This window comes from Gobius niger (genome assembly GCF_951799975.1).
Source record: "Gobius niger genome assembly, chromosome: 11".
NCBI classification, from domain to species: Eukaryota; Metazoa; Chordata; class Actinopteri; order Gobiiformes; family Gobiidae; genus Gobius; species Gobius niger.
The window spans coordinates 24,077,955-24,094,662 of NC_136862.1; the positions used below are offsets into that span (position 1 = coordinate 24,077,955).

Sequence of the window (16,708 nt, forward strand, 5' to 3'; positions counted from 1 at the left end):
GTGGCCAACTTGCTCTGGGATTCACATCTAAAGCGTATTAAATGTTTGGTATTGGCAGTCGTCATAATCCAGTTACATTTGGTTATACTAGACCGGGCCAAGCAGGTCTCGTGGGCATACTTACTTTTGAAAAAGTAAAAAATGGAAGTTCAGACCCCGAGTGACACCATATGTAGGTAACTTATTGTCCTCATGAGGAAATGCAGTACCCTTGGCACGACACCATTGGCTAATTTCTTTCTGTTGTCCATTAAAAGATAGAAATCATCTTAATTAAACTAACAAGCATTGCCTGCCTTAGCTCTGTGGTGACTGACAGCTGTGGGAGGAGCCTGTTATCAACATTTCTCTCTCTCTCCCCTCCAGCTGTCTGTATCCCCCCCGGGCTATGGGGATTAGGGGGAATCTATGCTCTGTAGCCGCTCTAAGCTTACAGTGATAGAGAGGGTCAAGGGGAGGCCAGACAACCGAGAAAGTCTATCTCCATACGACCCACTTGACCTGAGTTTAATCTTCAGCCCCTTCTTTTACCTGCATGGAAATTTAGCTGCCTATAGCACCGTGCTTATAGAAAACGACCTCTTCAGCAGCACAGCTAATATGAATACAAACAGGTTTTGGTGCACAGGAAGCCATTTCACTGCCGGAAAACTTCATCATAGTCAGCGGTCTATTGGCCAGACACAGAGGGTAATTCTATTTTGAAAAAAGGACACGCCGCGTTGTGAGTTATGGTTAGCACAGTGGCTACAAAAGCACTTGCCGATTCAGTCATTTCATGGAGAGTCCATTCAATCTCACGCTATGTCAAAACAGAATATGGCTTTGGTAGTCTTTTAACAACTAAGTGATGAGCAAGAATGCGATTGCAATCCTACTTTAAGGGTCTTTTTTGAAGGCGAGACACTGCAGGTGAATGGGGGGAGAACGTTTTATGTCAATTTATTAATGACATAAATTCATTTTATGCATAAAAATTGGCCTTTATGTCTGCAAAGAAATCTAAATAATGGAGAAAAAATGTGTCAAAGGGTTGGGGCCAGATCTATTGTCACTGGCGCTAGGACAGCTCAAGTTCCAAATGCAATGATTATCTTCCATGGGCACTGCTGGTGCGCTCGTTTACATGATGAACTCTCACAGGTCAAACTAACGTTATTAACTCCATCGTGAGCTAAACAATGTTCGTGTTCCGAGAGAAAGACATGTAGCCTACAGCCGGTCCTGCTGTGGCGCGGGTCGGCACTCGCTCGGCCATAATTGTGTCAACGTGACCAAAACAAAAGCACATGTTCACCCCCACAACCCCTCTCCCTCATCGCCATTGGCCATGGGTGTTTCTCCACCCCACGTACTTCCAACTTAAATGTGCTAAGTCTGGAGTGGCAAGATGTTACGCTATAGTCTGCGTTTAGAAACTAAGGGCCCATAGACATTAAGCAGATGTTAAGGGAGAAAACTATATCTAAAAATCTCAACATTGACCACAGCTTGAAAAATCAATGTACCGAACACATTCCTTGTGGCACAAATGGTAGAGCATTCAACTACTGATCCACAGATCTCTTTTAATCCCCCAAATGTCCGCGAACACAAGGGGTAGAAATGGACTTCACACGATATGAGCTTAAAAAATGGGTCCACCCCATTAATGCCGTGCATTGTGGGCCAATGACCTTCTGAGAGTGACTTCCTTGACAACGTTGAACGAGTTCTGTCCCTGTGATTTGTTTGATCTTTATTTCATTATAAACATAAATTTCCATTGACTCTCATTGACTCCAATTACGACAGTCGCTCACAGAATAGCAGTCATTTATTATCATTAAGTTGCGGGAAATTGCTACGTAATTAAAATGCTTTTCGTTGCTATCAGGTCTTTGGATATTTGAGATTTTGTCAAATACCAACAACACTTAAGATTAGAGATGAGATTTAACTACTAAAGCTTGTTATTCATACTTTGTGACTTCCTCCTCTCATTTATCTTGTTTTCTGAACCAATCACATCATATGCTATTCCTTAGAAATGCACTTTCTCTCTCTTCCTCAACCATTCTGCTGAAATATTCCACAGCCGCAGAATGATCTCCACCCCTTTCCCGCCTCCTGGGGGGCCCCTCTTTATTTGTTTTCAGGGTCTATCCTAATAAGCAGATGAATACTGTTTATCTGTCTTGTATATACTAATTGTTCCTATAGGGGATATTTTCCTCTGCATTGAACCAATCCTCAGAGCTGTGACTCTGGGCGACCTGTCAGGAGCAGTAGGGAGAAAGGCAACCACACAACAGGAAGCCATACTAGAGCCTTGTTAAGAAAGCAGCCGGGATATTAGTCTCCTGTGCCCGGAGTAAATTCACCCAATCAAAGGATAACACACATACAATGCAAAGAAAAGTCCAGAGCTTTGAATCCTTGAGCTTCATCTGTGAGGTGCTAGCCACTCAACCATTAACTGTGGTGTCTGTACTCCCTTGTTTTCCCGGGCACTACAGGAGGTGTGTGGCTGGCCTCCCCCTGTGGAGTTTGGACCAGGGTCGCAGCTGTTCCTCCCCGGAGCTGTCGCGGCCTGTCTGCTCCACAGCTAATCACTTCCTACAGTGCTGCGGCGTGGGACCGACCCGCTAATGCAGCTAATGTCCCGGACTATCGGCTCTACGGCCGCCGCGATGTCGGAAAAAGCCAGTCAGCGGCGCATCGCACTGGGGTTCGGCTATGGCGGGGGCAGCAGGTGTGGCTAGCTAGCGGCTCAGCGGGTGTCCAAGTGCCCCAGGAAGTCCAATATGGGTCATGCGTAAAAACACATGTCGTTAGCATTAGCATAACCCCATCCCTCCCACCTGCCAAAACACATTTTCCATGTTGGGGCTAACTCATCTGTGAATAACCGGCTAATGGTTTGCTGCTTCACACACCACTTCACATGGGCAGATATAAATAGCCCTTTGTAATCTGGCACAGTGGAGAGCATGTCGAAGCAATAGGGATGTTAAAACTGCAGGCTAAAAATTGATTTTCATTTTAATTGCTGCATTTTTGTGGTCACTTTGGGTGGTTATAAACGTGAGGGGCTTTATATGAGCAACAGACTGTGAATGCGTGCAGTTTCTTGTTTGGTAAGGGATATAGATATACAGTAACTGGCCGATATGGACTGACAGATTCAATATAAAGAGGGGAGACAATAAAGAGATCGATAAATGCTAAGTGCATTGAAGGAGATAAAGAACATTTAGGTTAGTAAGCTTAAGAGTGGAGGATTGGAAGTTGTCAGTCAAGAAAGAGAAAGGTCACTTGGCAAAGACTCCCTGATGGCTTTACTGTAGGACTTCTATTGACCACTAAATGTTTCTTGATACTTTTGTGGTACATTTAAGCAGTTCTGTGGAGCTAAATGATCATGTAATGCTAATAGGTGTAGTAATTGGAATAGTACTTTTATTAGCAGTCGTAAAAATAGGAAATAGGGCTGAAACAACTTTAATTAAGTTTCATAAACATCTGTCTGTGACTCATCCAACCACAAAGCAGAATTAGAACCAAGACAACAAACATTCACTTTAAGTTCCATCAACATGTCCTTAAAGGGACTATACATAGTTTAAAAATGTTCCTTCCATGTCCTAATGTGTAGAATGAGCTCAGACCTGTTCACTACAGCTGCCCTTAAAATCACTCAGAAAGTTGTAAATTCGGGTCCGAAGTGCCGTCATGCACGAGCTTAATATAGAAGCTGCAGCTACGCGTAAGACCTGAGGTGGCAGTAGTGAGCATAAAATGGCCGACTTGCATCTAGCCCCTTTAAGCAGCGTCATTTTAGCTTTATATGACAAAAAATAATATCTTGTATAAAATACAATTTTCATACACCATTCAGAGCCAAGCGATTAATCTTAAAAGTAATCGGTAGATTAATCGATTACCAAAATAATCGTCAGTTGCAGCCCTAATAGGAAAGCAGTATTTGTAAAAGTATAGGTTAGATTCAGGCTAGATACAGCAAAACAGCCCTGATGAAGGCTCGTTTGAGTTGAAATGCGTTGGTGTTAACTAAATTGGTGCCTCGTTCTCCTCCTCCTCGTATTTCCATTTTACATATTTTTGACCCACTCTGGAACCTCAATGAGCATCGGTCATTGTAACAAATTGAGATCCTGGTTAGAGCTTCCTCAACCTTTTTTCTAGCTTCATAAAACATTTGACCTTCCTAGTACATCAGTACCTAGGACTAAACCGGTTCTAAAATAGACCCAAATTGAAGTGAATGATGTACAAACTGGGTGTAAACTATGTCTAAATTCAAAAAGGATCCCAACTTAAATGCATCACTAAAGCACAGAGAAAATAATCTGAAGTCTGAAATCCTGAATACCACCCTACGAACCCCAAGTGCAGTAGTGCAGGAACAGTGGAGCGAGAGCAAGTTCAATTCAGTCTCTATCACTGTGATGATTTGTGGTGGTCGGAAAGGCTGTTGGTGCAGCCTGGCAGCCATGTGGGACCCAGGTGTGCCCAAGGGCCTTATTTTAGAATCCGCTGAGTGTAAAGCAGGCTCATCCTCAAGCATCATAGACTCCTAACTGGGCACTAAGAACAACAGGCACTCCAACTCATCAGTCTCATTCTACAACCTCAAACAGCCAGACAATCACAGTTACTTCCCATTTTAGTACAAAGTGATATTGAAATGGGGGGGGTACGATTTTCAAGATGGGCAACGATAAGCTAATTCAGTGAACGGTTGTTGCAGATGAAGCTACCTACACAAACACTGATGAGGACAGGCTGGAGAACAGACAGCAGATATGAATGAGGGGCTCGGCGGGAGGCGTGACGGAGAAGCGAAGCGTGTAACCGAGGCTGGTGCTGCCGCCACAGCCCCGCGGCGCACAGCCAAATGAATCTGCGCGGGAGAGGCACCCATGGACCAGAGAAAAGGACTGTGTGATTGACTGCGGCTAAATGAGACGACGTGAACGAGGAGAGGGGGGGAGGAGGAGAGTTTGGAGAGACAAATATGGTTGGTAAAGAAGTACGATGGACAAGAATCTGGCGGTTGCTGCATGTAAAGCATAATGCCCAAAATGATTATTGATTTTGAGACTTACAACTCAAAGCTCACCTCATAAAGCAGAACACGATCCCATGGTTTTGCTACACTATACATCTAAAACCAAATAGAACCACTGTAATTGGCCCTTTACCAAGTAGTTTTCTTTATGGCCATCTGTCTTGTTATCAGAGAACGAGTCTGAATCCCGGTCAAATCACCCATCGGTGAGTGAAAGGGTGATTGGTACCAGGCTGCGGTGACTATAGACATACTTTACAACCACTGAGAGTTGGGAGTAAATGAAAATACATTTCGAGAAGCTTTTCCAGTGGAGAAAACTCGATATAAATCTGTGAGCCAATTACTTCTACCACTCTTTTACCGAGTATGAGAAAATGAATTAAGCAGTGACACTCTAATCTACTCCATCCCCCAATTTATGTGTATATGCATTTTCCACTTGTTTTTAAAATAGACATTTTTATAAAAACTTGAATGCCTGCACACCTGCCTCCCCCAGTGCCTCCCGTTTGAATGCGTGCCCTCAAACAAGCTCCACATTAGTCACAGAGCCAGGGCGCAGTGGTAGTTTATCAGAGGGGGGAAAAAAAGGGGTCTGGAGAGGCTAACCCACATCATCACGGCCCCATATTGCAGCAGCAGGCTTTTGTTCATGTGCCACTCCATTTGGCTTGTTACAGACACTTGTGGGGGTGATGCAGCCAAGAGCCATCCAGTCCTGTTAGCGGATACATGCAGGCCGCTAATGCTGGAACTCATTTGGCCTGGACTCGGTGAATCAGCCTCCTGTCAGTGTGTGATTTACTAGTGTTCGCTCAGTGACTGTCGGTGTGGTTGACTTATTTGGGCTGGTAGCAATGTAAGCGATGCGCAGAAGCAGGTTCTGACTTATTGTGATTAATGATTTCTTTTATTTATCCTACAGTTGGTGTGTTCTTCTTCTGAATATTGGTCAAATCGCTTGTGCTAATCAAAAATCTGTGTCTGAGAGCGACTTCCCAGTAGGGGTGTGACAATATATTGATTTCGCGATATATCACAATATTTAGCGGGGCAACACAATACCGATACATTTTATTCCGATATCGATACTTGATGACGTCATGCGTCTTCATTACGAACATCATGAGTATCGATGAGGTAGCAGCGTTTTCAGTCAATAGAGGCTAATAATGACTAAGAATTCAGTCAGACCAGCAGAGGGCAGCCCTTGGACTCAACACGGTCACACAAATACACTACTTTTGATGATTGTTTATTATAATTATAAAAAAAAGATTAATTTGTGGCTGCTTTATTCCTTTTGAAATAGGACTGTGATTTCTTGAACCAGATGTTTACATGCACTTTAAATGAGGTGATGCCACTGACAGATCCATAGACTCATTTTCAGTGAGTAAGTCAGGGCTCATTAATTCACTTATTTATTTAAGTATAAGGGGTACAAAGCACATGAATAATATAGTGTATGAAAGGTAAAAAAGGTAAAAAGTCGCATTTTTCTTAAAGGTCCTATATCATGTTGTTATGCTATTTCCGTATCAAAAAACACCCCCAGATTGATTTGTGGCTTCATTCACGCAGTTCTAAGCAATCCTCTGAATGCTGCTCTGCCCTCTCCTGGTAAAGGACTTACTTGTGACACTCTGACATATTTTACGTCATAGTGTCAAATGTATTGCATTACAGCCTGATTTTAATTTATAAAACTTTTTTTTTTCATGATTTCTGTTGTAAGAAGAAAAAGAAAAGAAAAAAAAAGCTTCCTTTCCTTTTTCTTTTTTTTTTGCCTGTCCGCGCTGCCCCTGCAGAGAAAAGAAACCTGACCCTGAGCGTCTGAACAGATATGACATCATGTTTGCACCGAAAGCTGTGAGAAGGAGCTCTTTCTAACCTACTCTGGACACCTGTTCTTTTTTCTTACCTAACAGTAATGTCACAGAGAAATGCACGTTTGATGCGAGAAGACAGGACTTTATTCAACCTTCCTAAAGAGAGAGAGTTCACTCGGCAGAAGTTGGAATTTCTTAACAAGATTCGCCGACTGTTAGCCAAAATAGCATTTGTGACTGTCTCTGATGGATGCTTGGTGAACCTTGGCCAGAACCATCCCACAATAAAAACACCGAATGGACCAGAGCGGTGAGTCAATCAAAACGTGTGTTAGCTTGTGTGTGTGTTAGCCATTTATGAAGCTGTGTTGCAAATGTCAACTTATTTTAACTGCATTGTTGCGTAACTTCACTTATTGCTGTGATATTTATATTGCTACTACTGCTAAAGTTGCATGAGCGGAGAGAGGGGTCGAGGTTAATTGAATAAAAGTGTCTTGTCTTCTGGGTTTGAAAAATACCGTCAGAAAATACTTATGTTTCTCACAAAAATGAGTACTCCATGGTGGTAGAAGTACAATATATCATATAAATGTCTATAGTTTACTTTGGAATGACTAAAATAGCATGATACAGATTCTTTAAAAAAAAATCCTGATGTATATTTGGTTATTTTTGTGCAATATATCGATTATCACAGTGTCGGCATATCGTGATATTATCATTATCGTGAGCCATGTATTGCGTATCCTGTGATATTGAATTGTGATGTAGGTCCCCACTCCTACTTCCCAGTCTCATGGCATATTTCACCTAAAACCCATAGCAATAAGCTTCAGTCACCCACAATCCCCAAACGAACACCGCTTCTACTACGCAAGGGCTTGGGAATATTTTTAGCCATGGGAATCGTTTCGCAGATGATGCAACACGGGCACAAGCGCTCGGTGCTGGACCGCTGCCCCAGAACTATAGCGAGATGTGCCAAACATCTGGACGTCTGGGCGCTGAAACCAGAGGACTACCGGCGTAACCCAAGAAGCTGGTCCCATGCCATACGATACAAACAGGTGCTGTGGGCAGTGCTTATTTAAATGACCACTGTAATCCCCCCTGAGGTCCACCGAGTTCACTCTGCAACAGTGAGGAAAAAAGAGAGGTTGTAGTCGGACCGAGATGAAATATAAAGATCAAAGAAGACGGAAAATAGATCGACGGACTCCAGGGCGTTCGCTGAAAATCCATCACACAAACAAACACAGCTTTCCAAATGTAAAACAAGACGGAGAGGGTTACTCATCTGCCAAGTGGATAACCACAGGATGTTAGGTATACTGTGGCATCCGAGACCAAGGAAGCTGTAATTTTGACTATGCTGCAGAATAATACAACATTAATAAATGCACTACGCTGCCCCAAAGAGAAATTCCACTCATCTGACAAGACTGTAGCTTCCAAGTTCTGTAGTTTACTAGCTTCTACCTCCTAACACTGATCCTTCCAAATGCTTTATAGCCCAGTATAGATCAACTTCTTCCACGTCTTCCTGCTCCAAAAATAAATTTACAGCTCGGAGGTAGAAGCACAACTCTTGGCAGTCAAGCAGAAAAGAAATCCAGTCTGACTCGTCTGCTACGGGACGTACCTTCACCCAAATATTGCAACGCTTCTTGAAAGGTTAGCTCCTTACCGCCGTATCGTTGAACTGCCGTTGTGGATTTTGAGTAATGCAGACTTGACCCAGTGAACCAATGATGCTTTCGGCTCTTTCTCCGATTTCACCGCTGCCAACTCGCGCCACATCAGGGCCAAAACGGCATCTCTGGCTCTCAGGGTTTACGTAAGAAGAGTTATGTCATCTCCTTTTGGCGGTGCTAACATCCAAGCAAGTACAGGAGCTATCTTCTAAATTTAAGAAGGCACATTGTCTGGAGGCAATTTGAAAGACATTTCTGGCCATTGTGCCTCCATGCAGCATCCTTTTTACGATTGTCTCAAGACGGAATAAATTTGGTCAAAACAAAGGTATACACCAAACATAGAAATAGATTAGATGCATAATGTATTTCCATATTTGTTCTTATTTTGTCATGTGATGATTGTAACATCTAATTTTCTAATGAAGATCTTCACTCTGTTATGAAATCGAAAGAAAAATCTGACTTTGGTGGCAACTACAGGAGCCTAAAGTACGCCTGTCACTTCTCAGTATGGATTTGGTGTTTGCTGTATAACATTTTACGAGAGGCTTTAAAAATGTCCTGATATCTCGCACAATATACCTGCTTTCCCACAAGGAATCTGGCAAAGAGTCTTACTCGGCTCTGAGCCACAGTGACACAATAAAGAAAAACGATGCCAAAAATCAAAGCACTAAATTGAACAGAAGGGAAGTGGAAAATGGTCCCACGACCAGAGATAGCACGCACTGCAAGAATCATGACTCTGATTATTGCTGAGGCCTGATGGTGGTAAAAATCTGATTTGCAACATCCAATATCAAGAAGTCTGCTCTAACGTGGGAATATAATAATGCACAATACTATATCTCCTGCAGTGGTTTCCAGCCAGAGACCCTAAATACCAACAGTGTTCTTTAATTGGCGTTATTCCAATTGAATAATGCAAACTTAAAGCGCAGTGTAATCTCGCCATGCAATTTTACACATAAACAGACATGCCAGCAATAGCAAACACATAAATGCTATTATGCAGTAGTTTACCAAAAATAAAGCATGTGGAAGAGCTTAACATATCTGACAAAACCTCATGTTTGGTAAAGTCATATAGAAATCACTGAAATGCGTTTAACCATCCGAGTCTGTGTCTACAACTGCACACATTTCATTAGCCGTCAAATCTGAGACCCAATTTAAATTGAACGTTCGATCCCCATACAAATGAATGGGGAATGCGCAATACTATGGCGAGGTTCGTTTTGTCCTTTTCATGGCATTTTTGTGATTTCTTTATCATTTACATCTTACAAGATGATGTTTAGTGGCCACTGGATGTGTGTCAGACCACACAAAGTAGAAGCTTAACTACATTTGATGTAGCATTCAGCTCAGAGGTCACTCTAAGACGCTAATTTGTTGCTAAAGTGAAATCTCAAAAGATCTGAACATTTATTAATGAATTCTAATTAGGCTTTGACCTCACCTATACATGGTTGATATATGGACAACAGCTGAAAACAGTTGGATCATTCGTAAATTGCAATGTTAGACGGCTAATGCTAACGATTATCGGAAATATACAGCAGGCTAACGGACTCTGAAAAGTTGCCCGGACTAGCCAACTTGTTAACTACCAACTGTGGTTAGCAAGACTAGCCAACTTGCTATGGAGAAGAGCTGGTGATGTCCCCCTCCCTGCAGAATTAAGTTTGGATAATTCTGTTACCATGGTGATCTGCCATCTTTGCAGCTGTTAGCATACATTTTCTTTTCTAATTTACTAACATTAGCTAAAAAAAGTGGAGAAAAAAGCCACGGAACAACTCTGTTAGCTGTGACTGCTGGTAAATACATCTAGCACACTGTGGTGTCCTTAGTGTTTATATGTGAACAATAACTCCAGTATTTTAACTTTTGAAATCTCCATTAGTTTATAATTGCAGCTAATCCCATGTGATGTGACGTCACATTTCCGAACTCTATGGCAGTGAATAACATTTTTGTGTCTATTTTTTTTAATCATTATTATCATTATTAGGTGAAATGGAATATGCTCATTTCTGTTTTGCACCAAGGGTAACAATCTTCAAGCGACCATAAGCAAAAACAATCTTCATTCACATTTTAAGCTACAAACACCGCCAGTCTATCAGTCGAATATCACACACCTCTTCATAGACTTGCTTGATTAGCCAAACTTGGTCATAGCCTACATCTGTCTAGAGGTTAAACATCAGAACGTCAACCGAATTACGCATGCGTAAAACTTTGGCACACCCTTAACATGACAGTAGACACACGTCTTTACTTACGGTAGAAGACGTACTCCGTGTAGCTGGACCAGACCTTGTCCTCCGTGTGCTGGTTCACGAATGAGGCGGTCACTGACGAGTTGCAGGCCACCATCTGGAAGCCGCACTCGGACAGCATGTCGAAGGCCCTCTCCAGGTGCTTGAACTTGAGGTAAAACCGGGACGTGTACCGGTCCGGGGTCCTGTCCGGGTCCCTGCTCTCGTTCAGCGTCTCCCCGAAAACTTCCTTCGCCAGCGCCACTCTCCCGCATATCAGTATCCTCGGCACGCGTCGGAACTTGGCGTCGCTTTGACTCTCTCGCCCCATGGTGCACGACCCCCTGTACCCGACCGTGATGAAGCCGCTCTTCCGATCGGCGGGCACGAGAGACGGGGGCGGGCAGTGGCGCGGGTCGCTGCCCTGGGAGTCCTCGTAGTCGCTGTGGAAGAAGTCATCCGGACTTTGCTTGATGTCCTCCGGGGAGAGCAGCCGCACCAGGTCGGGCAGCTGGAAGTACTCCGCCTCCTTCCTCAGCCGGCCCTTCTCCGGGAAGTGGTCCGGGAGCACAACTTGTTTGTCCCGGAGAAAGTCCAACACGTAACGGAACAGGAAACCATCTCTGTCGATAAAGTAGCGTCCTTTGGGATCCCGCGCCAGATCGTTAGTGGCGTCCTTTTTGGTGGAGAACAACTTCCCGAGCAGCGAGTTTGGGGTTCCTACCAGTGTTGAGTGGCGAGTGTAGTAAACCTGCCCCCCTACGTTCAACTCGAGCACGTCCGGGAAACTGTTTTGGGGCAACTCCTTTGGGATAGTCCTGCAGTTCACACTCGCCATTATTCATCTAACAATACGCCCGTCTTTTTTTCAACGCAATGCACTTCTTTTACAACCAGTCAAAAGTCATCTGCGCGACCAGCAATCTGTTATTTGAAACTCATTATAACCTACCAGTCCAGTGGTGGTGGAGTAGGAGAGGAGATTGCATCAGGGGCGGCAGGACTCCCATTGGCCCCGGGGGAACACACAGCATCACGCTGGGATGTGCTGTATAGCCTTGTGGAGATGCTGCACCAATGGCTGCACTGCTACAACTTGTTTTCTAATCTTGTCTTTCGAAAGAAGTTTTGTTGCAACGGCGTACAGAGTCCAACTTATTTTAGAGCAAGTAGTTCCAAATATAGATGTGTTGGCAGTGCAGCCTTCCAAAGATATGAAAAAAAATAAATAAGAAACTTCAAAGTCCTGTGTCACGAAACCTCCTGTGCTACAAAAAGCAGCAGGGTATACAGTCCTCTCCGTGCGTAAAAATCCCGGTTTGGTGATCAAAAGCAGCCTGGAGAAGTCAGTCCACAGCGTTGCCTCGCCGCTGTTCCTCTTGCGCTTCACCGGGAGCTGTCCGCGGTGCTGAAGCGAGCATCTCCTGCTTCCTCACTCCGCTCCCTCGCGCTCGCGCCGCCCCCCTCTCGCGCCCTCCCCTCCGCGCTCCGGAGCAGGGTGGTGTCTCCACGGCTAACCCGTCTCTGGTTACGCACCACATCACACATACAAAGTGAGGCAAATGGGGAGGGGGGGGGGGGACTGAACTGTAAGTTTTAGCCCCCCCGTAGTTAAGCTTAACACTCACGTTGTCTTGTATCATTGGGAAAGGTCACATGAAGCCACAGTGCTGATATTGTGCGTGCAAGTACTCCCCAGGGGTCATCATGGGGGAATCATCTGTTTTCCTTTGCTAATTTAGATGACACCAGGGTATCGTGCCATGGTTTGCCTTGTTCGGGACACTCCTGGAAAAAAAAAATATGTTTAGCCCTGGTTAAATAAAGAATTGAAAGAATAAAAACAAGTCCCACTAATAATTATTCGCAAAGCTTTCTGAAGTTAAAGTCTTCTATCTTTGGTGGCTCGAGATTTGCACAGATTTGTAATACACATTTAATTTGTATTGACAGATTGTAAAACAAGCATTTGCATTAAGCAATAATTGATCTAGCAAGATGTTAGCCACGACGAGCCAGAAAAAAAACGCAAACCTTTTTTTTTTTTTTTCCTACAAAAAAGCACAGTAATGATCAAAAGGCTCGGATTCTGCATATTCTGTTTTAAGTCTGGGGGTCTTTAAACTTTTTCCTCAACACTTGCAGTCCAAACAGCTGAAACAGTTACATAAAGGAATACACGCACTTTAAATCATGCATCTGTATAAATAAATGAATAAGAGATAGATTCTGCTCCCATAGTGACATTTTTTGCAACACTGCCCCCTTCTGTTCATGCTCGTGCCATGTCAATCCACATACCCTGCATATAGAAAAGTACAGATGCTGTTTTGTATTTAACTCTTTGCAATGCAGCATCCATTGCAGATAAGTTGAGGTAAAATTCTGATCATGAATTGCATATCGTATTCCATATAACGTGGAAGAAGGGCTTCAGTGTCTACAGAGAAAGCACGAGTAGATGTGAGTTAGCATCTCAGACACGGGCCACCTGCTTCAGTTTCATTATGAAAAGACTTACTGTACAGAAATGTGAAATGAGCTCTGGCCTATATTGCATAGAAATAGCTGAAAGTCAAAAGTGGCCTTTCTTTCTTTTCTTTTTTTTTAACAATCCGCTCCATTCCTGCCTTCCACTTTCATTTGCCTATTAAACCATCCTCAGTCTGAGAAATCCTACATTCAATACCCTCTGAAAGCAGTCAAAGAGGATACATTATGGTGAGAGAGTAAAATCAATTTAGTCATTTCAATCACTTAACATTTTTCTTTTTGATGTTCTAAGAAGCACCAGCAGTCAAATTCTTATGGGATATTAAAATACCAACAAATAGCAACTTGATTTTCCTTTCAAGCCTGTTGTCTGCATAGTTTGCTTGATGTTGGGACATTATTTGCTGTTTGTATATTCTTGAGGTCGACATTTTTGTCTACTGTCTACTTTCTACTTTGCGATCCTTGCCTTAAGAAAAGTTGCTCTGTTTGTATTATGATTTGACTTCATGCAAACACTTTTTTTGTATGTACTTGCTCAAATATCATCACATAGACTTACTCTGTGTCTTTTATCGCTTCAAAGGAGCTTCATAGATTTCTGTTCTATCTGTGCTTTCCAGAAATCAATGATCGGGACCGCTCCTCTCATGTAACAAGTCTATCCTTACCACTGCTATCGATTTACCCATCGATCTATTCTCTATTTGTTACAGTCTTATCTTACCCACGCTTAAAGACCTGTCTGCTTCACAATATTGGAAGTAACTACGACATTTTCAGTATTTTCTCACACTTAAAAGGAAAAGAAGATCAGTTGTTGTGCAACTGGAATTCCCAATGGTTTTATCAGCACTAGAAGCAGTGATAAAAGTAGTGATTTCAAGAAGTAATAGTAGTAATAGTAATACGGCATTTGTGCATATCTTACGTTGAACTCAGAAACACTCACCTGACAGAAGGAAACAGACTTTTAGATGCTATAAATATTTCAAACCTGGAGTTATTCTTGGGTACTAGCCTGACAGGCTTAGTTCTTGCGACGCCCCCTCATGTAGTTCAAAAACAGCACAAATAAAATATACTCTAGATATATCCGTGAAATACATTGACATTGGGTGCTTCAGTAGATGGTCAAATGAGCAGCAAAACAAAACCAAATGTTCAGCAGTCGTAAATCTCTCAGAAATAGGCCATTGTTACTTCATCATAAATGCATGCAGCGCTCACCACTGCCTCATGGCTATGTATAGAGTGTAGGGCATTATGTATGCATGACAGTATTTTATTACTTTGTTTTTGTGTCATTTGTACAACATTTAGTTTTACTCACTTTCAGCTTTTACGAGGAAGAAGAAGATGAAGAGGAGGAAGAAGAAGAAGAAGAAGAAGAAGAAGAAGAAGAAGAAGAAGAAGAAGAAGAAGAAGAAGAAGAAGAAGAAGAAGAAGAAGAAGAAAAGGAAGAAAAATAAGTGGAAGAAGAAGAAAAAAGGAAGAGGAAGAAGTAGAAGAAGAAGAAGAGGAAGAACAGGGTTGAAAAAGAAGGAGAGGAGGAAGAAGTAGAAGAGGTGGGAGAGGAAGAACAAAAAGAAGAGACGGGAGAGGAAGAAGAGGGTTGAAGAGGAAGAAAAGGAGGAAGAGGAAGAACAAAAAGAAGAGGAACATGAGGAGGAAGAGAGAGAACAAAAAGAAGAGGCGGGAGAGGAAGAAGAGGGTTGAAGAAGAGGAAAAAGAAGAAGAGGAGGAAGAAGTAGAAGAGGAGGAAGAGGAAGAACAAAAAGAAGAGGAAGAAGAGGAGGAAGAGGAAGAAGAGGGTTGAAGAAGAGGAAAAAGAAGAAGAGGAAAAATGAGAAGAGGAAAAGGAAAAATAGGAACAAGAGGAGGAAGAGGAAGAACAAAAAGAAGAGGAACACGAGGAGGAAGAGGAAGAAGAGGAAAAAGAAGAAGAGGAAAAAGGAGAAGAGGAAGAAGAGGAAAAGAAGAAGAAGAGGAAGATACTTCAGTAGAATTGTGTACAACGTGTTCCATTCCTATATTTGGATCACCGCTACAGTCATAGTAATGTGTTTGTAGTTCACCCTAAATAGCCATCCTGTCTCGGAAAAGGACTGAATCTGCTCCAAACTTAAAGTCAGAGTTAAACTCGTGTAAAATGTCCAACTTCTGTCAATCACTGTCGGTGAATCACAACTAAAACAAAGCAGATAACTCTGTAAAATAAGTATGTGGACATATAGCGTCAAATCTACACATTATACAAACCGATCCAGCATTGAGTTAGATTTTTATTGCTATGGCCGATCAATATGAATAATTCACCATCTTTCCAAGATTCATAAACCACTCTATCACCAGTTTACACTCACAGAGATCTTACACATAACATGAAAGCCTCGATGAAATGGCGCTGCATCCATTTCCTTCGAGGGCGGATCTGAAAACTCTTACAGGGATCTCAGACCAGTCACAGATGGGAGAAATAAACAGCACACACTCCACCTCCGTCTCATTACTGCCAGTTTGGTGATGCCAATCCGCAGAAATGGAAATCTGCAAGTACAGCATGAGCACAGGCAATGCAGAAATCCCATTCAGTGTGAGAAGGAGCAGTGATTCAAGATTGTTTCTATGCAAACCAGTAAGAAATTGTTTTAAAAAACCTAAAACATGTTAATGCTCATGAAAGTTAGGCATGAGCCGGGCCTTACAAAATATGTCTACATTTATGGAAACGACAAGGCAAGGAGAACGAAAGTAGAGTGCATTTTGCGAGGAGCCTTTGTGAAGTGATTGTGGGAGTCTCAAAAGAAAATTGCTGATGGCTTTGTGCTCTTTATATTGAAGTCATCAGTGGAGCCACTGGGGAGCCATCAGCCGCACTGTGTGATTAGTCTGAACAAAGAGCAGGCTTTTATTAGTGCATGGATCCATGTGGGGCCTGTGCCAGCCCTCATTTGAAGACAGAGAATAAGTCAATGGCTTAAAGTCAGTTCCTAAACCGACATGAGGACATATCGTGCATGTCCGTTCGTCCAACTTTCCTCACAGCCTCTTTAGTCTGGCCATCAGGGAGCGCGGAGTCATCAGGGCGTATTTATCCATGCCAGGTCCAACTGTCTGAATTCAATCATTAAAGTCACATGTGTAACAGATTGCTGCCAGGGGTCGTGTGAAAAATGAAAGCAGTGGCCTTTGCCTGTGCCATAATAAACAAAATGTTACGGAACAGAAAAAAGCATAATAGTGCTCATTGCAATAATCAAGACATGTTGTGCACTGTGTAGAAATAAACCATCTGGGAAGAAAAGCATAACTATTTCAAGAGCAGGCAACACAGAA

At 42.7% G+C, this 16,708-nt stretch overlaps 2 protein-coding genes across 2 annotated transcripts in view; one reads left to right on the top strand and one right to left on the bottom strand.

The window, feature by feature from the left end:
• Positions 1-2,591, top strand: part of LOC306970693 (uncharacterized protein) — a gene marked incomplete at its 3' end in the record, with an annotated part of 135,210 nt that extends 132,619 nt beyond the window's left edge. Inside the window, exon 4 of the mRNA XM_079566721.1 lies at positions 2,499-2,591. Coding sequence (XP_079422847.1) covers positions 2,499-2,591 — 93 coding nt within the window. The remainder of the gene's footprint in view (positions 1-2,498) is intronic.
• Positions 1-12,345, bottom strand: part of kctd16b (potassium channel tetramerization domain containing 16b) — a 253,624-nt gene extending 241,279 nt beyond the window's left edge. The window contains exon 1 of the mRNA XM_079565991.1: positions 10,901-12,345. Coding sequence (XP_079422117.1) covers positions 10,901-11,714 — 814 coding nt within the window. The 5' untranslated portion in view covers positions 11,715-12,345. The remainder of the gene's footprint in view (positions 1-10,900) is intronic.
• Between the last annotated feature and the right edge of the window lie 4,363 nt (positions 12,346-16,708).